Source organism: Cricetulus griseus (genome assembly GCF_003668045.3).
Source record: "Cricetulus griseus strain 17A/GY chromosome 1 unlocalized genomic scaffold, alternate assembly CriGri-PICRH-1.0 chr1_0, whole genome shotgun sequence".
Lineage (NCBI taxonomy): Eukaryota > Metazoa > Chordata > Mammalia > Rodentia > Cricetidae > Cricetulus > Cricetulus griseus.
In genome coordinates, this window is record NW_023276806.1 from 263,937,219 (window position 1) to 263,963,624 (window position 26,406).

General features: G+C 39.0%; 1 protein-coding gene across 5 annotated transcripts in view; it reads right to left on the reverse strand.

Moving 5' to 3' along the window:
• Pcdh15 (protocadherin related 15) overlaps positions 1-26,406 on the reverse strand; it is a 678,164-nt gene that overhangs the window by 154,109 nt on the left and 497,649 nt on the right. For all 5 annotated transcript variants that reach the window (XM_027394186.2, XM_027394188.2, XM_027394187.2 and 2 more), the window contains 2 exons: positions 6,103-6,408; positions 3,176-3,400 (listed from right to left, as the gene is read on the reverse strand). In XM_027394186.2, coding sequence (XP_027249987.1) covers positions 3,176-3,400; positions 6,103-6,408 — 531 coding nt within the window. The remainder of the gene's footprint in view (positions 1-3,175; positions 3,401-6,102; positions 6,409-26,406) is intronic.

Sequence of the window (26,406 nt, forward strand, 5' to 3'; positions counted from 1 at the left end):
TACGAATAAGACACTTCCTTAGAACTTCCAGAAACCATAATGCCTTAATTATATCATTCTGAGAGACCCATATCATTGTTCCAGTTCAGGAGACAAATTCAGCCAGTTTACACATGTTCATTGGCTTCCTCTAGTCTAGAGGAAACAAGTTCCATCTGAGCCCTCACTTTCTAGACTGGTAGGACATGTAGAAGTCCCAAGAAACTCTCTGTATCAGACCCAATCATATCTCTCCATGTGTTAAGTGTTTGTCAAGATAAATAACCACATGGAAGATCTCAGTATGTTTTTAATTTTTAAATTTTATTTTACATGTAAAGGTGTTTTGCCTACATGAATGTCTGTGTACTACTTGAATGTCTCATGCCTTCAGAAGCACAAAGAGATAATCAGATCTCCTGTAACTGGACTTACAGGTGTGGTGTGAGCTGCCATATGGGTTGGAAATTAAACTCTGGTCTTCTGCAAGAGCAGACAGTGTTCTCAATTACAGAACAATCTCTCTAGCTCCATGCATTCAGTAAATCTGAAGAGCAACAATCATTATTCCAACAGCTAGTTTCCCATAATTATCTTTTTGTTCAAATGCCTCCATTTAGACAGGAACATGGTGGCTGTCACTAGTCTTGGAGTGTGCAGAGTTTCTGCCTTCCTTGAGCCAGGTACTATGTCCAAATCAAAGCCAGGACCCTATTCAGTGGCCCTCAGGTGTTGGTGGCTTTGTCAATGTTGTTGATGTTTTGGTCCTGTACATTGGTTCTTTCTAAAAGAGAGCTATCATCTGGTTTATATTCTTCTGCACAGCAACATTTTGTTCTGGAGGAGAGTCCTTTGAAAGAATAAAATATGAGGTCCTTCTAGGACCCACAGTTTGTTACAAATTCAGCCTCTGTGGGCAATCTTTTATTCCTCAGCTTCTGTCCAGCCCTTCATGTCCCACAATGGCCCTCTGGGAAAGGCAAGCACAGCTGGGGTGAATTCAAGCACTTCTCTTCACAGAAGCCCTCCTGCCACCAGAACCTTGCCACTCATCAGTCTTCACTTGTCCCTTGAAGGTGTCATTCACCTATGAGCAAGCTCAGCCTTTCTAACTGGCACTCTTTCTAGTTCTGCAGTTACATCATATTGTAGATTTTGAGAACTTGTTTGTACTATGACTTATGCTGCTAATATCCCATATGAGCCAAAACATCATACTGGATCTTATTATTTACACTGTTTAGAGTTTTGTTTTCGATTTTAGGTATTTCCCCAGAGTCTATAATTTACTATGTTTTTATACAATGAAGGTTTGTTTACCAGTGCCCTTTAAATCTACAACAAAACATAGATTGTTTGTATGATTTTGTTTTCGGCCATTGAAATGACACTGGGTAAATCTTTCACAGTTATTTGTGGCAAACTTCTATTTTGTTCATTATGTAGACATACTTTCTTCCAAATATTTGTTGATTTACCTTGCTGTCAAGTTTTCAAATATTCGATGAGTTCAAATTTAAATATCTTATCATTCCATCTTTTTCTTCTTCTTTACAAAAGAAACCCTGCCTGTGTTCATACTTTTCAAAGAGATGGTTTTTAAGATGCTATCCCTGTGGTGAGTGTTCAGGAACAACTGTCCCTTCCTCAAATACCATGCAATTATGTTATCAGCAGAACAGCTTGCCATGCTGCTAGAAGCAGACAAACAGTAGAAACTTTACAAGCTTGGGGAGGTTGCATTTGTGGAGAGCGGTGACCTGGACTTCAGTTGTTGGCTTCAGTGGCATCTGTGAGAGCTTTTAAGTTTCAATTTGCACATCTTACCTAGAGTTCCCAGAAAGATGAAGCAACCACTGGCCATTAGAAATAGTGTCTGAAATTTAATTATGATTATATGAGTTAGAAAAGGATTAAAAAGTGATGTAGAACATGCATATAATTAGACAATGGAAAAGTTTTGCTTCAGATGTATAATAAATGAGAAGTGACATGGATCACGCAGATTCATCCACTGGAGTTCTTGATTTCTCTGAAGAAAGTGAAGGACCAAGGCCCAGAATTATTCTACATCCTCTAAATCCTGAGTAGAGGAATGAACCACAGTGAATGGATCCTTGTGTTACAATAATGAGAACGCCGGGACAAAGAAGAGTTCCGTAGGAGGCTTGAGTCTACATAGGGAACAGGGTGATTGATTAAAAACCTATTTTGATTCTGTTTTTCTTTTCAACAAAATATTTGGACCTGGTTTGTTGCTATGGACTTCTTCCATGAATGTAATCAAGACAGATTGTATTCCTAACAATGTGACATATTTAGTCTCAATTTGCCTTCTTCTGACCCCCCTACATGAGCACATGTCCACCCCAAAGCCAGCGCAGGGAGCTCCACTCATGGGTGTCTATGGCCATCTCTACCAGGCACTCCTGAGGAAGAAGACAGTGCCATTTGATTAGCTATTTTTCAGTCTGGGAAGAACAGGAAAACACCATCAAATGACAAGGCTTCTTCCATTGTCACATAACAACTGGACTATTTCCCTCTTGAATGCTGAAGGACTCGGCCCTACCACCACATTAAGGTAAGAACAGCAGGCTGTTTGTCATCTGCTTCAGGTGCTGCTTTGATGTACCTGATCCATTTTTCTCACTCTCACTCAGTGTTTTTTATGTACTTTCCCAGTGTGACATTTTTTTTTCGAGATAGGGTTCTCTGTGTAACTTTGGAAACTGTCCTAGCACTGGCGCTGTAGACGAGGCCTGCCTCTGCTTCCCAAGTGCTGGGATTAAAGGTGTGTGCCACCAATGCCCAGCTGTGACACTTTTTTTTAACCCCAAGAAAGTGTGTATACATACCCTGGAACTCACAACACAGACCAGGCTGGTATTCTTTTTGTGGGGACCTTCTCTTTGCCTTCAATTTGCTAGGACTGTAGTGGTGCTGACCACCATACCTAGCAGTCATGACAAATTCTTAGCCACCAGAGAGTAAGCTAAGTCCCCAGTGTCAGAGAAATTGGAGGTTGATCCAGATTTGAACATTAAACCTACTTATCTCTAAAGCCCTTTTTTTTATCCAAGTCTTAAAATTACAAACTAAAATTCATGCTGAAGAACTCTTCATCTCTCTTTCCTGAAAAGTTTGCAATATGTTCTATCCACTTGCAAGAGAGAGGAGGGCAGTCACTCCTTACCTTCACAATTACCGTGACTGTCGCTATACCAGGTGGCATTGTCCCATAAATATCAAAGGCCTCCACCAAGAATGTGATGCTTGCTTCCTGGTCAGGAAAGGCCTCATAATCCAAACTCCTCAAAAGGGACAGCTCTCCAGTGAATGGATGAAGTGCAAACAGGTGCTTCACTTCAGGGCTTCTGATTCGATATGACACATTTGCTCCAAGATCAACATCCTTGGCCTATGACAAGTTAGAGAGAAGAATGATTACATCAGAGGGTTTCCCACAAGAGGAGTGAGGGCTGATGGGAATGCATTAGCGCCTTGGATAGCATGGGCTTCATGATAAGACACATAACTGTCATTTATCAGGAAGTGGAAAATGGAGAGAAGGAGAAAGGACAAACATAAGATGATGAACATGAAGTAATTTAGAATTAAAAGTGTCTGTGGAGTGCTTCTAAACAGGTTCTAAAATATTATAAGTAAATATAGAACCAGTTCCTTCTCGGAAGAATGCCTAGGAAGGATGAGGTAATGTATTCACAAAGGCCACTCTCTTATACCTCCCTGCCTTTTACTAGTGTCTGCTTGGCACGCATTATGCAGAAGGTGAAGTGAAGAGAATAAAAATGAACTGATGTGTAAATCTTTCTCTCTATATCACAGCCCGAAGGGAATAAAAAGCATAAATAACCAAATAAAATGGGAAAGATAATGTTTCATCTAAAGGTGCTCTGAACTGGAACCCAGATGAAAAGTTTGTGTGTGTGTGTGTGTGTGTGTGTGTGTGTGTGTGTGTGTGTGTGTGTGTGCACGTGCGTGTAGGTAAAATGGCCATTCCATTCAGTAGGATAGGTTGGGAAAAGCACCTTTGTGTAGGGAAGACAACTGCAAAAGTAGAAATGCAGAACCCTGAGTCAGTTGCATGAGTACTCATTGAAGCCCATACTGCCTACATGTCAGTCATGTTCTCCTCTTACCAGTTGATGACATCACAGTAGAGAGAACAAATCAAAGCACAGATTTCATGTCATCTTCCTTTGAAAATGCTCCGGTTTCTACTCTATCTCTGACTGTACTACTACTACTACTACTACTACTACTACTACTATCTACTAACATTGTTAGTCACCTTTCCGGTATTATAACAAAATTCCTTTATTAAGCAATTTATAAAGTGGGATATCAGTCCCTGTTCACCTAGCCTTGTGTGGACATATGGGAGAACAGGACATCATGGAAGTAAACAAGGACCACAGAAGCCTTGTCTGTGTCATGAAACCCAGGAAGTAGACAGAAACATGGAGGGGCTGGAGACTAAATATCTTCTTCAAGGACTTGCTACCTGTGTCCCAGCCTCTAATAATACCACAGGCTGAGTATCAAGCCTTGAGTATAGGAGCCTTGAGGGACATTCAAGATTCAAATGAGAGCAATCTAATCCTCTGAATATTGTGTCAGAACACAATGCCTTCTGGCTCCTTAGAACCTTGATGAGCAATCAGCATCTCCCTTGACATTTTGAGTGTTTTATTTTTACATGGCCTTGAATAATCCTTTCTGTTTCTCTCTTTATCTGCTAACCCACTTGGTTCTTAGTCCAGTGTTGCAAAGTAGCTTTTCCGAGCAAAAAGAACCACCCAAGGTTGAACAGAAGATGTATCTCAGATTCCTAGGATCTTGCTTCTGAGTACCAAGGTGACTGAGAATTTTATGGAGGCTGTGAGTCCATCTTGATCACTTCTTCATCACTAAAGCCAGATACACACACATACACATGTATGTATATAGCATATATGTATGTAACAACAACCAATAAAAATGAAGGACATGGATTTGAAAGAGAGCAGAGGGGAGTCTTGAGGATGTGAAGGAGGAGGAAAGGGAAGGGGAAATGATAGTATCAAAAATAAAAAATAATTACTGAAAGAATAGCACCAGACATGGTATATAGACAGAGTGTATAGTTGGGCACCTATGATGCATGAGAGTTGGAGAGGTGGATGGATGATAAAATGGACAAATGATTCTTGCCTAGTTGGAACATGTCATTTGATTTATTAATGTCTGTAACCTAAGGATTTGCTCAGGCATATCAACACAGTCTTGATAGAAAACTTCAAGCTGTGCTTTGTAGATGAAGTATAAACAGACTGAGGATTGCTTTCTTTGTCATTATATGGTTCACAGACCCCCTGTGTTGGAATTAAATGGGCTAGTACATAAAAATAGATTTATGGGTTAACCTGAGTCTTAAAATTCTATTATTATAGTTGAACAAAGAGGTTTGCATATGAAATTCAGTTAAGAAGCGCTAGAAATTTGAAAATGTCATAAAAGCAAGTGAAAAATTACCACAGAATAAACAGTATTTTAATATGTGTATATAAAGTATATGGGGAAAGGTATATTAGTTCACAAGCATATACACAAGTATATATGTGAATATATACATGTTACCTGAACACACACACGTGTGTGTGTGTGTGTGTGTGTGTGTGTGTGTGTGTGTGTGTGTGTGTCTACATGCATGTGTATATACTAATGTCTATTTGGTATTTGTGTGACTCCTCTGGTAGATGTGGAAACAATTTTAAAATTTAATGTTGATTTTTTTCTGAGAAAATCAGTGTTTTATTTGTGTTCTCAATGTGACAAAACCATCTAGCATTACTTTTATATATGCCAAAATACATAAAATGTATTACATTTCTTCTGATTTCAATTTTTTTTTACTTTTAATTTTGTGAGCTCTCCCAGAGGAAGGTTTTCACATAAAACACAATATGCAGTTTTTGAGACATAATAAGATTTACCCATGGTCTATCTGAATCTAAGTTATTCTGAGCTCATCATATGTTTGTAGCTAAACCGCAATGTCTTATCCTCACGGCTAATCTTATGATACAGATTTCCTGGAATTAATGCTTGTCCACACACCTCTATTTGAAGAAAGGTGGTCCCAGCTGGCAGATTCTCTTCAACAACGACTGTGTATGTTGAATTGGTAAAAACAGGACTGTTATCATCAATGTCCAACACCTTGATGTACAGAGTCAGAGTTGAGTGCCGAGGGTGCACCGCTCCATCTGTTGCCACAACAACCAGTTCATAGTGGTCCCTGACTTCCCTGTTCAGCTTCACGGCTGTGTAAATGCTCCCATTGGATGTGATGCGGAAGAGGTTGTTGAAGTTCCCTAGGCTGTAGTGTACTTGGCCATTTATCCCAGCATCTGGATCTGTTGCCTAAACAGAAGAAACAAAGGGCTTAGTACAACAGCTTAGTACACACTGCTGAGAAACTGTGCCATGATTTCTAACCACCAAATATTCTTTTTTTCCTCGAAAAGTAAAATTTAGAAAGGTAATAAAGGTACAATTTGCAGTCAAAATAATGAAAAGAAATAAGCTATGATTTAATTATATACTCAGTATAAATGAACATAAGCTGATATCATTAGAAACAGTAATATATTATGTCAGAGAAATGGATATTATAAAAATGGAAAGTTTCTTATAATTTTATTGCTAGAGTAGATTTTGAATGTCAAAAATAGCACTTGGTTTGAATTAATTTAAGATAATTTATTAACAGTTTAAGATTTGATGGTTGATTTTGTTTAAGAAATTCATATAGTCATTTTCATATTTGCATATGTTTGGGCATTATGTATATTTACCTCATTTAATCCTTGTGATGATTTTAATGAGTAAATATCGTTGGCCCCATTTTTGCAAATGAGACCATATGGCTTAAGGAAATTAATCATCTCATGTAAAGTTACACAAGAATTAAATACCTTGGGGGGTCCTAGAATGTAGCACAATATCTCATATGCAAAACTATTTAATAAATACTAATGAAGTTAATGAATGTTCTGTGAGTATATGGAACTGAGGTTTGAAATTAAACGTATTCCCAAACTGAATGGCAATAAAAGTACAGTAATTGTCAAATTAGAAGACAGGGCTACTGTTTAATATTAGTCTATGAATCTCACATAATGGCTGAGAATTGTTGGTGATACCTGAATCTATATTTGCTGAAATTTTTAGGCATAGAGTTATTTTGCACAAAAAATGAAAAAGCTTTGAGTGACTATATTTCTGATAGAACGTTGATATGATAATCCTATTAATAATTGAGCTAGTTTACTATAACCTACAAACTCATACCACCAGATACTGTACATTTTAAATCAAATAATTCTATTATTGTTTTTCATAAACTCTTGAATCTATTTAAGAAGCTGTGAAATACTATATACTTATGTTTCAAAACACCACTAAAGAAATAAAGGGCCAGGACTTCATTTTGGTCTCCTTTTCAGTACACACACACACACACACACACACACACACACACACACACACACACACACACCCCTAAACATATGTAACCTGATTTACCATGGACTATACCCTTACAAACCCATTTAAAGTAGACCTATTGTGAGTCAAAACTCATTGAATGCATTAATGAGCTCAGCCGCACAAGCTAGGAACCCACCACACTGTGCAGCTCCAGGCATTTTCCTCTTGTGAGGTTTGTTGACCGAAGCTCCGTGCTGCTGCCCAACTTCACTAGACACTATCCTTGCAAAATGAATGCCACCATGATAAAGAAGCAGCTTCACAATTTTAAGTTTGTGTTGCTTCTGTAACATCATGAACCCCAAAGCTACTAAGTCAACCGTTCGCTCACAGGGACTGCCTGTACTAGTATCCATCCCATTACCCAGATAACAGATAACCATACTCTTCTCAGCCCCCATGAAATAAAAGTTCATTATATAGATCTCTGAAAGTAAGAAGTTCAGTGTAGGGTTATCAACCCAAAAGCTACGTGCCATCTCTGCTCGGCCCTGGAAGCTCTGGGACAAATATTGACAGACTTGGGCTGTGTAAGCAGTAAGTCTGAGATTTGGACCCCTGTGAAAGTAGAAGTGTGAGGACAGCCCCCAGCCCCCTGCTCCACCGTTTTCTGTACCTGTAAGTGTAGTGACATTTACCCTGTCTTATCTTTTTTTATTTAAATTAGAAACAAGCTTGTTGCCGGGTGTTGGTGGCGCATGCCTTTAATCCTAGCACTCAGGAGGCAGAGGCAGGAGGATCTCTGTAAGTTGGAGGCCTGCCTGGTCTCCAGAGCGAGTGCCAGGATAGGCTCCAAAGCTACTCAGAGAAACCTTGTCTCGAAAAAAACAAAAACAAACAAACAAACAAAGAAACAAGCTTGTTTAACATGTCAATCCCAGTTCCCTCTCCCTCCCCTGTCCCTCTCTGCCCCCCTATTCCATCCCTTTTCTGCTCCCCAGGGAAGGGGGAGGCCTTCCATGGGGTACCTTCAAAGTCTGTCACATCATTTGGAGCAGGGCCTAGGCCCTCCCCCATGGGTGTCAATTAGGAGGACTGGGCAGTCTATGGGGCCTCTGGTAGTGGATCAGTATTTGTCCCTAGTGTACCCTGTCTTTCTTGCAAGTTTTGAATCACTTCTCCTCTTCTTCCTTCTACCTCACCTCTCTGACCCTCTTTAAAAGCTTGTGTAGGTATTCTAGGCTTACTCTGACAAACAGGGCTAAATTATTACCCTCTCAAGTGCCTTTCCATCAATCATTCATTTTGCAAATACACAGTAACCTATATATGCTTTGAAATCATTTACTTTTAGTCTACCTGTTGAACTGCCCATTTTAAAACATTTTTATTAGCAAACATCAGTTGATGCACCCTCTTTAATGCATCCCAAGACTCCTTTAAAATCTATTTAAAGTAGCCAAAGAGTAGTGAATGTGTCAAGTACCTACACAGACACCAGAACCTTTGCTTCATCAGGTAGTACTGAGCTCCCTGCATGGCTAGCCACTGTGAAAGAATGTAGGCTTAACTGTATATTCTACAGCAATTAACTCTAACAATGTTAAAGTTGCTCAAATATGCACCTAATGGTGATCAAAGGACAGAATATGCATGAAATCGGATTCCTTCCTTCCTTCCTTTCTGCCTTCCTTCCTTCCTTCCTTCCTTCCTTCCTTCCTTCCTTCCTTGCTTCCTTCTTTCTTCCTTCCTTCCCTGTCTCCCAGTCACTGAGCAAGATGAATGAGGTTGTGACTCAGGCACTGGGGGCAGATTCAGTTACTTTACTGTTACATATGAGGAAGTCAGTGTGAGACAAGAGAGCTATCTACAGACTTCCTATTATCAATAGTACTGTCAAGAACTTTGCATGGATGCTTTAATATCTCTACTCAAGCAGCTCACTACACAGTGCTATAATGGGGCCATTCATCTTCTTACAGATCAATTAAAAGTTAATTAAAATTGTTAATAAGAAAAATTGCACTTCTCTACTTGTACTACATCAAAGCAATAAACAGTAATGGCTGCAACTTTATAATCATCTGTCCACCGTATACTCACTCTAAAATCTGCGTCCTACTGTGACCTGATTTGTAGTGAGTTTTTTGGGCATGCCTATGGCTGGGAGATTGGCTGAAGGTGTATAATCAAATAAATACTTGAAAAATCCAAACAAAGGTCTCATTGGAGAGATGTTTAGATATGTGCTAGAAAGATAAACAGTGCGTTTAAATGACTAAGGTCAAAATTAGAGAAAACCAGTTATTTAAGAGCGAGGCCAGAAGCTATGAAAATCACTTGCTGAACACTATATCTTTTTGAACAATTGTACATGGATTTTTTTTTTTCATGTTACATGTCAACGGAGCTATGGATTGTAGTTCCTAAGCATTTGATTCATTCCCTCCTTGACAAACTTGTAGAAATCTTAAATATTTCTGTTTTTTTTTTTTTGAGACAGTCTCTTCCTCTGTAACCTAGGCTGCCCAAGAACTCAGCTTAAACAGGAGCCAACACACCTCTGTGTCCTGAGTTCTGGGAATACAGGTGTGAGCTGGCGCCCAAGGATTTCCATGGTCAAAACAGACTGAGATAAAACTCTAAAAGAAGGCTAGATGTGTGTGCGGCCCACTGCTGAAATATCTGGGCGGAAGGTCTCCAATGTAATATGCCAGTGATCAATTCCAAGTTAAAAACGTATTTACCCTCACAATCAAATTATTTAGAGGAAATATATTTGTTTAGAGTGACAACATTTTTCTACAAGCATCAGACTGATGCCACACAGGGGGCTATCCCAGCTACCATGAAGGTGTGAACTACCATGCAGGACCTCATTATAGCCGTGTGAAGGTGAGAGTGAGCTTTGCTCCCTCTTTGCTCAGTTCTCCACTGCAGTTTCAGAGGCTATGGCCCGTCTTCTCACTTAGAGAAGGAGTTGTAGATTTTCCTGAGCAGGAGGTCATCTGAACACCGGTCAGCGCATCTTTAAGGACATCTTTAGTAGAGATGCCTTTTGAAGATTTTTATCTGGAAACTTTAAATTTTATGAAGCAGTTGTGGTGTTACTTCCTATAGTAACCTTCTGACCTTCTTCAAGAGCTGTGATAATTTGTTTAAGAGGAAAGAAAACAATTTAATTACTCAAAGTGGGGGTAAATTTTTTTCCCCTCTCTGAACAGATACCTAATTACTACTGCTAAATAAAAATGGGCAGACTTACTAGGCAAGAGTAAGCAACCCATGAGCTCAAAATATCCCAAGCCACAGCCAGAGTGAACAGCTTCCTGACTTGAATCTTGAGATCTCAGGCTGTAGGTCTCATAAAGGCTTGGTTTTTCAGTTGATAAATGGTTTTTCCATACTGATTGAATGGCCTTGGTTGAGCCTTTCCCTGCCCTCCTCATCTGTAAATTAATGTTAGTCAGTGGTATTCATTTCACTGCTTATGGGCTTCTTATAGAGTTAACACCAAAATATTGTCCATGAATATTGTTACTGCATCTTATGATCTCTATTAGAAGGCAATTTCAATGGATAGGCTGTATCCTGAAATGTATTCAGAATTTTGTGGTGGAACATGCCAGGCTACTTTTTTTTTTTTTAATCAGCGTATGTCTGTATTCTATTTTCCTTTGGCTCTATTAACTCTGAAACTTTGAAGATTCTCTGGGAATTTCAGTGTTGATCTGCCAAAGAACTCATATATAAAGTGTACCTCATTGTTCATGTAGCAATTTTAGTGCAACAAGTGCTATTGGCAAGGACATTTTATTTGATGCAAGTAATATAAATTGATTTTTAGTTATTATAAGGAAAATTAATGAAGATCAAAGCTTTCTTGTGTGTTTATAAATGTACTGTAGCATGAAGGGGTAAACTGTCACACAGCACCTAGAATGTGAGTGTATGTATGTGCATATGCATGTCTGTGTACGTGTGTGAGGATACATATGTGTCAGAGTGTGCAAGTTTGTATATAGGTTTATATGTATGTGTGTGTTACTATGGGAGAATACATGTATGTTTGAACATGTGTGGGTATGTGTGTGCATGTGCACATGTGTGTGAACATGTGTGTGGATATATGCATTTGTGTGGGTGTATGTGTATATGTGGGTTCACTTGCATGTGTTCTTACATGTGTGGTGGGTACATGTGTGTACATATACATGTTCGTGCATAAATGCATGTGTAAACACATGTGAATTAATGTATTTGTGTGTACATGAATATAGGTATGTGTGTTGTATGAATTAGAAACACCTCCATAAGTTCGTGTATTTGAACAATGGGTTCCCTGAGGTAGTGGTGTTTGGGAGGTTATGGATTTTTAGGAGGTGGAGTCTTGCTGTAGGGAAAACATCTCTCAGGGCAGGATTAGGGCATTTATAGCCTCATACCACCCCCAGTCCATCTCGTTGTGTAGTGGGAACTATGATATGTCAGCTTTCTGCTCTGGTCATCTGTGGTCATGCCTCCCCCAATGTTATGGACTCTCACCCTGGAGTTGTTAGCCAAACAAACTCCTTTTCCTATGTTCTTTGAGTCACTTATCATTGTGGTATTTTATCACGGCAATACGAATTAATTAATACATTGTGCACCTGTATGTATGTGTGTGCAGGTACATGTGTATATGTAGATAAACTAAGATTATCATCCTTTTTTTTTCAGCAAATGCTTTTACACCTGAGCCATCTCCAAGCCTGATACAGAGATCTTTTTTTCAATATACAAATTTAGCTATTAGATTAGACACATGATAGAGAATGTTTCAATGAAGAAGTCATAGATATTGTCACAAAGAAATGTCTGATAAATCTGTCCTGGGGAAAAACATCTCAAGATGTTCATTTTCATTTTAAAGTCATTTCACCGTGGCTTGAGAAACAAATGCATGCGTCTCTGTGCAAGCGTTTATGAGCTGGTCTTAAAAATCACTGCAGTGATACATTGAAGGGTCTAAGAGTTATCTCACACTAAGCATGTCTTTACTCATAACTACTGCAGGCTGTCCTAGCACATTTGAAAAGATAAATTCTGCCAACAGGAATCAGTAAATAGTATTTCTACACATAAAAGGTTTGGCAGCTGCCCATATTTTTCTACAAAGCTATGGCTTTTTTAGTGTTCTTACATTCTTTCTATTCTATCATGGAAAAACCACAATTAAGCTGTTGTAAAGAGTTTAGATATTTTCCTGGCTTGCATTCCTCCAATTGACTCTACCAATTTCAAATAGCTTTCCATTCATTCAGGACCCCTGTCACCTTGTATTTATTTGGCTTTCTAACATGTTATAATTGCCTACTTACCTGCCTGTCTCCTTCACTATACTTCAAACAGCCTGGGAAAGAAGTATCCTTCTTTATCCTTGACTTCTTATTCACGTCCTTCATGTATGCCCAACAAATATTTGCTGAATAAATGTTTAATTAAGAACTTCTTACCAAGCCATAGATGGCTTTCTTGAAGGTTTTGCTGACTCCCTCAACATCCAAAGCAATTACTCCTAGTTACACAATAAGGTGGGTTTTATAATAGCATTCAAGAATCCCCATGCTCTCCTCCTCCTCTGTCTTTATGCATTTATATCCACAACTAACCCTGTGACACAATCTCCATTTCACTTATGCTTTTAATGTGCTAGTCAGCTTTCAAGTGTCTGCTGTCTCTGTGGTTTCCCTCTCCCATCAATGCTTCGGGCATCATAGTTCCCTCCACTTGTACTCCATCCTTGCTTTACTTCAGACAGGATAGTGCTGGAACAGCCCCATTGACACAAGCCACTCTGGTGACAGAGGGGGAAAAAGAAAGGAGATAACCCATCCCTGACACTCCCTGTTTCTGGTTGGAAGGGGACACTTCCTCTATCACTTCATTGGTTAAGACAAATCACACATCTGAAGCTGATACCATAAGGTGGAGAAGCTAACCTCAGAGGGAGATAAAACAATCAAGAAGCCATCATTCTATTTACTTGTCTCATTTGTCTTGAAATGCATCTGAATCTTGTGACTTCCTTGAGAGACTTCTCTCTCTTTCCCATACTAAGCCTCCAATAGTTCTCAGTCTTTCTGTCCAGCTCCTTCCTGCACTTATCAAAGCCCACTTTTGTTGCTCTTTCTAAGCACCATGTGGCTATATATTAGATGTGAAAACTATAGCTCACTATCTAGTACATGGTGTTTATATCAAGAGGCAGTATTAGAGAAAAGAACCTGTGGGCTACTTAAAGAGAAAATAAGGGGAATAAGAAGTTGAAGCAAGGGTGGGGATGGGGAAAAAATTAAAACAGGCAGGCAAGTGAGAAGAAATAATCTCTGTGGAATTGGGTATATGAAGATGTCAAATAAGCAAGTCATTTTAAGATGCCACCACACAGTCTATAGATCTTGTAATGAAAGAATGTAAATTCACTTAGGTAATTAAAAAGAGAGCATCAGGCAGAAGGCATGTAGCCCTGTGCTTAAATATTTACATAGTCAATTATCACATGATAGCAGATAGTCTGAGATGAATGCTTTAGAGCTTAACAAAAAAGGTTGTTCAGTAGTTCATACTTTCATTACTAGTGTGATATTTCCAGGTTTACTAACAGCCTCTCCACAATTCTATGGTAAGTCCATTTCCTTCCTGCTCTCAGCATTTTTCCAACAGAGTTGGGAACAAAACAGAAGCCCTAGGAAGACTTCTTCAATGAATTTTGAATTTTATGTTTTTCCTATGTTACTAGATGTCCTAGTTTCTTTCCCTATTGTTGTGATAAAATATCCTGACAAAAGCAACTCAAGGTAAAAGGGGCCATTTTAATGCACAGTTCCAAGTTAATGTCCATCATAGCTGGGAAATCATCATAGAAGGAGCTTTGTCACATACATGTTCAGGTAGAGATCAACATTCTCATGCTCAGATTGCAGTCTCCATAGTACATTGTGGAAGGTTTCCGTCAGGGAAACACTCTCACCCACAATAGATAGGTCTACCCATCTCAATTAAAGAAATAGAAACAATTCCTCACAGATCTTCCAGCTCCTGGGGGATTCCAGACTGAATCAAGCTGACATCATTAAGAATCACAGTTGGTATTTCATAACTCTACAATCAGTTTAGTGGATATGACTCTATTCCTTGAGGTCAATGGATTCTGCAGTTAGAAATTATATTTGGAATCCTTACCTCTGTTCTCATTCTTGAGAGATATGGGCCAGGTTTAAGTATTAAATATTTTGTCAAAACACCAATGCTGTCTTATGCCAGCTCCTTCTGTCCAATGGACTCCACCCATTTCCTAAGCTTCATCTCAATTGTACTATCAATGGGCATTAAAAGGGAACATGGATCGACTTAGGCAATTCTTTAATCAATGCCTTATTAATATTTTCAGCAATTTTAATATCCTTGGGTTAGCTATTTTTCATTGCTGTGATAGGAATAACCAACATAAACAATGTCATCTGCCTCAATGTCTCTAAGATATCAGTCAGCCCCAGGATGTGCAGCCGAGCAGAGCCATTCCTGCCAGGGGAAAGGAAGCAGGGAAGGGAGGATATTGGCCCTCGGCTGGGCTCCTCACTTTTGCATTTTTATTCTGCTCAGATCACAGGCCCATAGTAAATACATCCATAATAGTGAGCTGTTCAGTGGCTCTTCCACCTTTAGTTATAGATAACACAAACTTAGTCAAGCCATTCAGACAGACAGATGGGATTACCCATCACAGCCCCAAGAAGTCACACCCTTCATTGTCCTAAGACCTTGAAAGCCATGCAACATTTTCTTCAAATAATGCCTTTCTTAAGCATCAGTTGTTGCTCCTACGTCGGCCATCCAGCACATGAATAAATGGAAACTATTATCTGGTATTCACAGTGTTTTCTTTAAAAGTAGGTAAGTCTCAAATTTGTTAGAAAAAAAATGAAGATAAAATATTTCCTTAAGATGAAAATTAAGTTAGCAATGATATCAACAAATGTCCTCAGATTTGTAACTATGTTCCTATTCTATTGCTTTTTTTCGCCTTGCCATCTAGAATCTCTTCTGAAAATGTATTTCTGGTTTGATATGAATATAAGTGAGTATATTATTTTGTGGAGAGTTAATATAGTAGTTTAATTCTTCATGTTCTTCCTAGTGTTGTTCTACTCCTTTTTTATTATCATTCTCTTACAGAGGTTTTCTAGATTATCTTACATGTAATTAAACTTCCAAGAAATTTCATTAGCACAGATAAACATTGCATATCTATTTGTATTCATATACACGTGTGTTTATGCATGAGGAAGGTAAGACAGTTTCATCATATAAGCAACAATATTTACTTTTCAGGAATGATATGTTCCTGGAGACATTTGTGTTTTCATCTAGCAGCCCCTATTCCTGATATGACAAAGACATACAAATAATGTCACACAAAAGCCATCCTTTCAGGGCTCATGTTGATGGCATGATTTTCTGAAGTGTTTGTCCATGTCACTATCAAGGTAACTGAGGGAAAGTGGAGCTGTCCTCAAGGAACACTACTTTTTCACAATGATTATACTTTGTGGGGTTATCTGCTTGAACCAGATTTTCAATGCATTTGTTTGTATTTTCTGTCAAGTTCTGACACAAAATATTTCTTTCTTTCCTCAACTAATTCTTAATCACCTCCTGCCCATTTATTGTCAATGTAATACACTACTTATTAAATACCTATATTTAATATCTCAATATCTTAACTACATATCTTAACTGTATTTTATCCAATATTATTTGCTATTAAATATGAGCTAATTTTTGTTTTATGTACTGTCCTTTTTTATTTTATGTTGCCATCCTTTGGTTTGGTTTTTCTGTATCAGTGTTAGTATAATATAACAAGAAACTAAAAAATAAAAAGGCAATATTCCCCAGGTAAATACATCCTAATTCTCCAATACTACCAATTCTTTGAGTGTAAGTAAGCTGTTTGAGGTACTTTTCTTCCTTCTTGCTGTGGCTAAACATCTGACTTGAAGGATGAAGGCTTGTAGTTTTCAAGGGATGTCACCCTCTCAGAAGAGACAACATGCCAGAGTGCCTTGCTGCAGGGCCTTGTGGTGTGGCCCTGCTGGCATACCAAGAGGCATAGAACATACACAGGAGTCAGCAGTGAGGGTGACAAAAGTGTCATTCCTAGTTTCCTCCCTCTGTTGGCTAGGTACGTCTACGTCCCTAAGATTCCATCACCAAACATCATCATCATCCGAGAACAGAGGTTCGCATATGTTACATTCAAACCATAACAGTTATGTCCCTAGACCCAGTATGGTCATGTCCATTTCCAAAAGCAAGAATCCTCACAATTTTAAAACCCTAATATGGCCGGGCGTTGGTGGCGCATGCCTTTAGTTCCAGCAATCGGGAGGCAGAGGCAGGCGGATCTCTGTGAGTTCGTGGCCAGCCTGGTCTCCAGAGTGAGTGCCAGGATAGGCTCCAAACATTTTATCAACATCTTTAGTTTTTTTTAGACTTAATGAGAGAAAAATAAGATCGGAAATAAGAAATTCAAGAAAACATTTTACTCTCTGTGTGTGAGTGCACGCATATACATGCTTCTAGTTTTATTGCTGGGCCAAAGGCGGCAAGTAAATGGGCATTGGAAGAGTGGAAACCTCCCTTGATATAATAAGATGTGATCTATGGAGTCATGTTTGTGCATTATCGCCCCTCCCTATGGGAAGAGCACAGTCAGTAGAATGCAATGATATAATGGTATAAAAGGGTTTCTTTTTTAACTCTATTACTCTGAGACGCTAAAGCTGTACAATGTGTCCACCAAGAATCTTTGTGTATAATAAAGAAGAAAGCTATTGACTTGTTTCAAACTTAAAATCTGAAGGATCTAAATAGAGTTGAGCATTACCAGGCAACATAACAAGTCAGAACGGCTTTGATTTGGTCTGCCCCTAGGAAATATTACCCCTCAGCTTCCTAAAGACTGATTGGCTTCAACAGGAATCTGTCTGCGCCGACATGGATGAGCAGGAGGCTGAGGAGTCATGAAACCATCAGAAAAGACTGCGGGCTCAGAGGAACCCCTCGTAAAAACAGAGGGGGCAAAGACAGTGAGTAAGTGGCTGGACTCGCTGTATATCCACGTGCTGAATTATGGCACACATAGGGAATATTTCCAGTCCTGAGTTTTCAGAAATCCCAATGAAGCAATCCTTCTGAGATACCATAAACTAAATAGTGAGAAAACAAGCCAAAGAAATATTGCCTGCTTTTATATATTTATTTCTCAGCCTGCAACCCTCTTTGATTCCTGTAGCTAGAAGGAGAAGCTGAATTGGCTTACAGGCTGCATTCAGTGGGAAGAAGGCAAAGAGGCAGACATTGCCTGCGAGTCCTTTGTTATGGATATGCTTTGGAAATCCACATCTCTGGAAGGCAGAGTAAGCAGGGCGGGAGTCAAGGAGAAGTTGGATCTCTCTCAGGGTCCAATTGTAGCATTAGCGGTTCCATAATTAGCACAGCAGATGACAACTGTTCTTGACTGAACCAAAATGACCATGCCTTACCCCTCTGCCATAGGTCAGAACAAAAACTACATCAATCAGAGTGGGATGCTGGGCGAGGAAGCCTTCCACAGTTGAGAGAAACCTGAAGTGGCTGCCACTGAAGGACATCTGCCTACCCCACTCCCAGCAGCTGAGATGGGATTTTTATTTCCCTTTATGGGGAGTCTGGGTGGTGGCTTACAGTCCTGTTAAAAGATTCTATCTGAATTGTTTGTATTAGATTCTAAATTCCTTAGTTGATGGGATACAGCAAGTTTTCTACCCATTCACATATAAAAAACCACAACAATATCAACCATTGATTTTTCTCAAAACAGTCAGCTGAAGCATAGCCATAAAATTATTTAATAAAAACCCATGATTTGATTGTTTGGACTCATAGAGTTTTCTTTTCTGCCCAGAGATGCATCTCATGCTTTTCTGTTGAATTTGATTCCATGTGGGATTAAAAACCACAGATAGCACAAGCCTCATCTCCCTCCTGTCTTCATGCTTACCCATTAGGATACTATTTTCAGTATTTGGAAGATGGTTATTCTGTGAAATATAAAGCTTGTTTAGATTAGTATGATAAGCACATAAAAGAAATTGGATTTGAATTTAGGATCCCAGTGTGGTTTCTATCTGTGATCTTTTTCAGGAGTACCCTACTTTGGCTGGTGTGGTATTAAGTGTTGTACCTTCAAGGGGATAGAGCCCAGAGATTCCAGTAATATTATCTGGAAAAAATGTACTATTTAGTTAAGAATTTTCAGTTCTATGTAGTTTAATTCTGAATATTAAGAGCCATATCAGGGAAATACACACTCTGAACACCACAATCCCATAAGGATTCAGAATTTACATTTGTTTTGGAATATGAAGATGTAGACTACCTAGAATTATTGTTGGTGTCTTCCCTCCCACTCGCCTTCATTCTGTCTGAATTCTGAGGTAATGTGACATCAGAAGGAAATTCTTTACAAAATTCAGCAGACCCTAAACTGCTGGATCACAGGGACAGATTGTGCAATGTGCTCAGGGCTAGGAATTCCACTCATGATCTTAAAACTTGCAGGGGGTGAGAGCAAATAAACTGAAACACCCTTCATGACTGCTATTTCCTCTCCATTCTCATGCTATTGAAACTGAACAAAGCACCAGGAAAAGTCTGCATTCCTTTCACAACCCCAGGGGACACGCTACTTCCCCGGCAGCATCTTCCAAATCTCTCTTCATTATACCACCCACCGATGTCCAAACATGCTGACAAATTTTTCATTGCAAAGAAACCACTCTTGCTGTATCTGTGTTTTGAAATAACATCTTATCTCAGTCTGATAGTGGGACAAGATACGACCCTCATAGCCATGGCACTCATTCCCTGAGGAGTTATTCGCTGAGTTGTCTGTTAAGTTACTTGTACAAAATATTCCCATTTTATTGGCCTGTCTTAATAAGTTCCTTTGTGTGGCGTTTACTTCTCAGCCCTCTAGCCCACATATGAGAAACTCCTTTACACACCTATTGTGTTAGCCCTTTTGCCTCATGGTACAGTTGGCTACTGGATGAATAAAGTAAGAGGCAAGATATGTTTATGAATAGTACACACACCATTTTAAAAACTTTACAATGTATATCATGCTGGATCTAAAACCATGAGTAAATGTCAGCAGATGCATAAAGGCTATGATCATAAAATTTTACCCAGTCACTCACTGCCATTTGTTTGTTTTCAACATCAATAGGATTACAGATATTTTTCACTTCTCAGGATCTCTCATTTCAAAAGCAGACAGAAAGCTAAGTATAAGAAAAATAGGTTGAGAAAGACAGGATGCTGTGGTTCTAAAATATTTTTTCCAAATATGTTTATCTGCAACATCTCTCAAGTGAAATTTAAAAGTTATCTAAATTGTCAGGGGGGTATTAAATACCACTGTGACTGTACCTTGAGCTGACAAGAACTGCTATCTGTGATTTGGGGGCCATCAAAGTGAAAATTCTGGGCTTAAAGATGCTTGGAAAAGTAGACCTAGCATTCATCAGTGGTGAGGCTTTGCTGAACTGCACTAACTCTTTAAGTTTCTCCTGTGCATAATATCATTTCAGTACACAGATAAGGTTCTTCTGTCTCTTCAGAACTTAGATCACCTGCACGTTTCAGTGAGATCATAAAATCAAGTGTGAAGTGTTTTAGGTACAAAGATTTCTGTCTCATACTTGTCCCAAGGAGGCTATAACCCGATAATCCATGGTTTCAGTCTGGAAGCTAACTTTGAATTTCAAAAGAATTTTTAATGTGTTCTTAGAAAAATCTCATCTTCTTATTCTATTTTTCCTGTCATCTCCAACTCAGCCTCCCCGAGTCTCCATCTGTGGGCCTTCTCATAGTCTCTTTATCATTACATCTTTTATCACTCTAAAGTCTCATGAAACAAGCTTTTGTTTCACAAGTACACTGTGGTTTGATGGAGAACTAAATAACTCAAAGTGAAGCAGTTCACAAACAACCAATTTCATTTTATTACTTGGCATTTAACTTTTATGTCCACGAAGCAGTGGTGGGAAGCCCTGGGTCACAAGGTTCTCTGAGTGCTTTCTGAGGGACCTCACAATCCTTCTGCTTTCAATTTATTTCTCCATCCTTTCTCAACATTTGTGTTTTGTTTTTGTCCAACAGGATGCTGACTTTATGAGCAAATGATGAAATTAATCAGAGATTCATGATGTCCTAATGCAAAGCTTTTGCTAGAACAGTAATGGCCAGGTAGTAAGCAATGAGCAGCCCCTGGACTTCCAGAGACAAAACCTGAATACCCTCTGAAGGGCTATGATGTGTGGCATGCTGGTCTAACCAACATGTTTATTTTTTTCCTTTAGTAGCTTATTGTTAAATTATTGGCCACTTTGAACTTTCTGTAAATGTTTTGTGGAATCAATGGAATAAACTCAATGACAAAGTAAACAAACTTAAACCATTATATAGGTAGCAGTCATGGTTGTTTCTTCCTATCCTACTTTTCTCTGGCTGCTTCACAGAATCTTCGTCCAACTGAGGCCCTAGGATGACCTGCTCTCCTCAGTCTATGAACACAGGTGTGGGAAACCACAAGTCACTCGGGTTCCATTTGGAGCCTATTCTGACCTACAAGTTCAGCTTGCTTGCTCCAGTCTCCTTGAGAGCTGTGAGGAATTTCTGATTGAGCTCATGAGAAAGAACACGGTATCTTGTAAAGACACAGGTTGCTAAGGCAGCCGGAGGTACAGTGTGATAGAAAATGAAACTTCAGGCTGCTAGCCAGAGGTGGCACGTGAAGAGACAGCGAGACTGCTGTTTCCTTGACTCAAGGGCAGGATAAGGGGGTGGTTAACCCGACTATGCTGTGCTTTGTTCTACCTTCTGCCTTTGGTTTGTATATAAGCAGGTTCTGGAATAAACTCATGACTGTTAGGCGTGCTGAGAGGCATTGACTGACAATTTTCCCAGCTCTGTCTTAACCACCCTGAGTCAGGTAACCCAGCTGACTCATTGGAGCAGGCTCCAACATATAGGTAAGACATTTTAAAATTTAAAACATAGCTATGTGTGGTGGCACTTGACTTTAATCACAACAATCAGAAGGCAGAAAAAGGCACATCTCTGTCAGTTTGAGGTCAGCCTGGTCTACAAAGAAAATTCTAGGTCACCGAGGGCTACACAGTAAAACCCAGAATCAAAGAAGAGATATTTTCATGATAATGGGTATATGATAATTTCTTTGCTATAATTATAAAATAAATGCCAGGTTTGAGATCCATTTGAATAATTGGACTTACAGAAAGAATAAACTTTTAGGAATCCAATGTTGTCCTGCAGGACATGTAGAAGGGGGGCAGATTTTTAGATCCCATTGAATCTTGCCGATATATCAAGGAGCCCAGAAACCCCAATTCATATGTATACATATGTGTGTGTGCATATTTCATAATATATATATATATATATATATATATATATATATATGTATTATCTATGGGTGATACAGCATTATGACCAGAATATATTACTAGTTCAAGTGCCCTTGAAAAGCATCTAAAATCTGCATTTTATAAAACAGTCTCTGAGTGATGATTTTCTTCTATGCTATATTATCAATGATAGATGAAATATCGCCTTTCCTCAACATAAGACCAGATAGTTTAAGCAGTGGAACTTTCTTAAAATAAAGAGAGGTTAAATATAATGAGACATATTTGCCAGCAAGACTCTAGTTGCCATTTCTTTTAATGCCAAGCCTCACAGTTTAGTAAGAGAGTTGAGCACACAGAATAAGGTCAGTCTAATATTTGACATAGTCTCTTAAAAAAATCTATCAAATTCTCTAATGACAGCGTATGTTGGAGAGGATTTGGAGTAATGGAACACTCCTCCACTGCTGGTTGGAGTGCAAACTAGTACAGCAACTTTGGAAACTGATATGGTGGTATCTCAGAAAACTGGGAATCAATCAATCTATACCACTCTTGGGCATATACCCAAAGGATGCTCAATCATACCCCAAGGACACTTGCTCAGTGATTTTCATAGCAGCATCATTCATAATAGTCAGAACCTGCAAACAACCTAAATGGCCCTTAACTGCAGAATGGATAAAGAAAATGTGGTATATCTACACAATGTAGTATTAGTCAGAGGAAAAAAAAAAAACAATGACATCATGAATTTGCAGGCAAATGGATGGAACTGGAAAAAATCCTGAGTGAGGTAATCCAGACCCAGAAAGGCAAACATGGTATGTACTTACTCATAAGTAGACGTTACCTGTAAAGTAAAGAACAACCAGGCTACAGTTCACAGCACCAGAGAGGCTAAGTAACCAGGTGGGCCTGTTATATAAGATGCTGGCCCAGCAGGTCCCGCTGCTATGTCAGACCCAAATGAACACACAAGACTTATATTAATTATAATACTATTGACCATTGACCTGGGCTTCTTATTGGCTAGCTCTGTCTTAATTACTAACCCATTTCTAGTCTATGTATTTCCACGTGGTCTTATCTCACTGTAGAAAAGGTTCGGACCTGTTACTCCTTTTGCATCCTACATGGTAACTGAACTCTGCCTACATTTCTCAGAATCCTCCTCATCGTCTAGTCCCACCTATCTTGCTGCCATATTGGCCAACAGTGTGTTATTCATCAACCAATAAGATAAACACATACAGAATACATTTCCCACCACCTGCCCAAAGAGGAATGCATGGATTTCTCTGGGAAGGGGAAACAGAAGAGATTTTCTGGATAACTGGGGGTGGGAGGACGGGAAGAATTGGGGGTTGGGAACATGAGGAATTGGGTTGGGTGGATTGGGAGTGGGATGGACGTGGAGAGTAATGAAAGAGATGTCTTGATGAGAGGCCATTTTGAGGTTAGGGAAAAATCCTTGTGCCAGAGAAATCCAAGGAACCTACAAGGATGACCCTAGGTAAGACTCCTAGCAATAGTGGTGAGGGTGGCTGAACTGACCTTCTACTGTAATTAGATTGGTGACTACCCTTATTGTCATCAGAGAGCTTTCATCCAGTAACTGATGAAAGCAGATGCAGAGATCCATAGCCAAACCACTGGGCTGAGCTCTGGGAGACCTCCTGAAGAAAGGGAGGAGGGATTGTATGAATCAGAGGGGGTCAAAGTCATAATGGCAGAACTCACAGAGATAGCTGACCTGAGCTCCTGGAAGCTCACCAACTCTCAACTTACTGTTAGGGAGCCTGCATGGACCCTGTGTGTGTGTGACAGTCGTGCAGCTTAGTCTGTTTGTGGTGGGTCCTAGCAGTGGAATCAGGACCTATCCCTGGCTCTTGAGCTGGCTTTTTGGCACGTATTCCCCACACCTGATTGCCTTGCCCAGCCTTGATGCACAGGTAGGAGCCTGGTCCTGCCATTACTTGATGTACCATGCTCTGTTGACTCCCATGGGAGGCCTGCCCCTTTCTGAAGGAAGAGGGAGGAGGAGTGGATAGGGGTGGGTGGGCAAATGGGAATTTGGGGGAGGAGAAGGGGGAGGGGAAATGGTGGCCTGTATGTAAAAATAAATGAAAAATTTGATAAAAAAGGAAAAATAATCTATCAAATTCTAAATATGAATTCTAAAGTATTTCCTGATCCTCTACTTTGGAAAAGAAAAAGGAATAAAGTTGCTGGTTCAAACCTAGTGATACCATAATTGCTAGTGTTAAAGGATGCTACAAATAGTAACAAACAAACCAAAGATGAAATTGGTTAGAGTATCATTTTAACAATGTTAGGAAGCAAATACTGGCAAATTCCTACTCTTCCAAGCACTTGTAGAGGAAACCTGATTGAACATGGCTAGACAGAAGTCCTTTAAAACAGAGATGAGAAGAATTAAAGAAAAAAGGTGGTTCGGTGTTTAATAGCTGCTATTGTAAGAGACCTGATTATAGTTCCCAGAACACACATCGTGGGTACAACCAGTTCCAGAGGAACAATAGGAACCACACATGTCTATATCCATGCAGGCAAACATGTATTCATGTAAAATAAAATAAAAATTCATCATAGTAAAAGAAGAGAAACTTTTAAAAATTTCAGACTAGAAAGCACAATCTCCATCATACAGGGCATTGGTGTCCACTGTCCAGGAGGAGGTGCATTGTGACTTCAATTGTATCCTCTTGAGATGGCTCACTATTTATACTTCACATCTCCAATTCTCACTTCTTTCATTGTTTCTGGACCAATAATTTAGGCCATGTTATGGCATTGTTACATAAGTGTCCTAACCATCTCAGTGAAGGAATTGCAGCTAAATGTCTGTGAAGTACAGATGACTGTGGAAAAAGGTAAAATGAATCACGGTGTTCCTAAGGTCAGTAATGCCATGGCTTGATTTACATAACTTAAAAAAACATCTTAAATAGGTGGATTGAAGGCTCATGTCTTCTGTTATATTTACTGTGATATTATATCTACATAATATTCACAGTGACATTATATATAATGCATATATATTATATAGACATGTTATTATATATTTACATAACATATACTATTATAATCACATGTAATGCCATGGTGAATATTTTATATACACATATATATATATATATATATATATATATATATATATATATATATGTCAATTATGGGTTATTTTGCTCTTCCTAGTATCCAGCAACCAATATTAATATTATATTGTATGAAACAGTTTTTTGATGATCCATAGATTGCACAAAATAGGCTTTTTAAAATTATTTAGAAGACTCATCTTCTTGGAAATGGAAATACTAGCATATACAAAGACCACTGTATCAGCTGACTCCATGTATGGAAATAACAAGCATTTCTGACCTGTTCCAACCATAGAGTAGGTTCTCGAAGGAACAATGAATGAAGGGAAGCTTTGGGGATTATTATTAATGGGTTAGGGCAACAGTGACCATAGAACACTATTATATTCTCAGTAGGGAAAATAGATGTGAAGGCAAAGAGTTTAGGGGTGGAGGGCCCTCTGTTGGGCCATCCCAACAGACATGGATACTTCCTGTCCTTAGTAATCATGCTCATCTTCACTCAGATACCATGATTTCTAAGGGTGTGCATGACACTTTTACCAAGGGGATGCAAAAATGTCCCACTAGAGTGACAGGATGAAGGAAGAGTCATAAAGTGATTGTATTCTAAAAGACAAGATTCAAGAAAGGTACCACTACAGTGCCAAGAGGCTGGAATGACACCAGCTAAGTAATATTTATGGTAGTCCCTGGTCATATTTGCCTATTTATGCAAAAAGGCGGACAAAAAAGTACAAAAAGAGACACCATGACCAAGGAATTAGCAGACTTGACTCTAATGAAAACTCGCCCAAGAAGAAAGAGGGCTGATTTCATCACATATAAGGCTTATTGTAAAAATCAATTGACTAAGACACTTTTGATATTGTTGCAAAGGTACACTAATACACCAATAAAAAAGGAGAAAACAGAAACAAATCCTGATACACAAGAAAATGGAATTTATGATATGGCTCACGCAGCAAGGGAAGAGAGGGTTGCCTGCTAAATAAATAAAGGACCTCACACATAAAACTATAGATAACAAATTTAATACAACTAAGAGAAAAAATGAGGTGCTTAAAAATAGTATAGGGCGATATTCATGACTTTGGGGTGTAGGGGGCATTCCTTAAACAAGAGAAAAACGGCAGTGACAACTTTAAATTGATGCGTGAATGAGAATAAGTTGTCTCAAAGGTTGCTCTTATCTGTAAGTATTTGTTTGTTTACAGATCAGGTGATTGAACCTATGGCCTTGTTCATGCTAGGCAGCACTCTTGGATTGGCTTAAGCCCCAAACC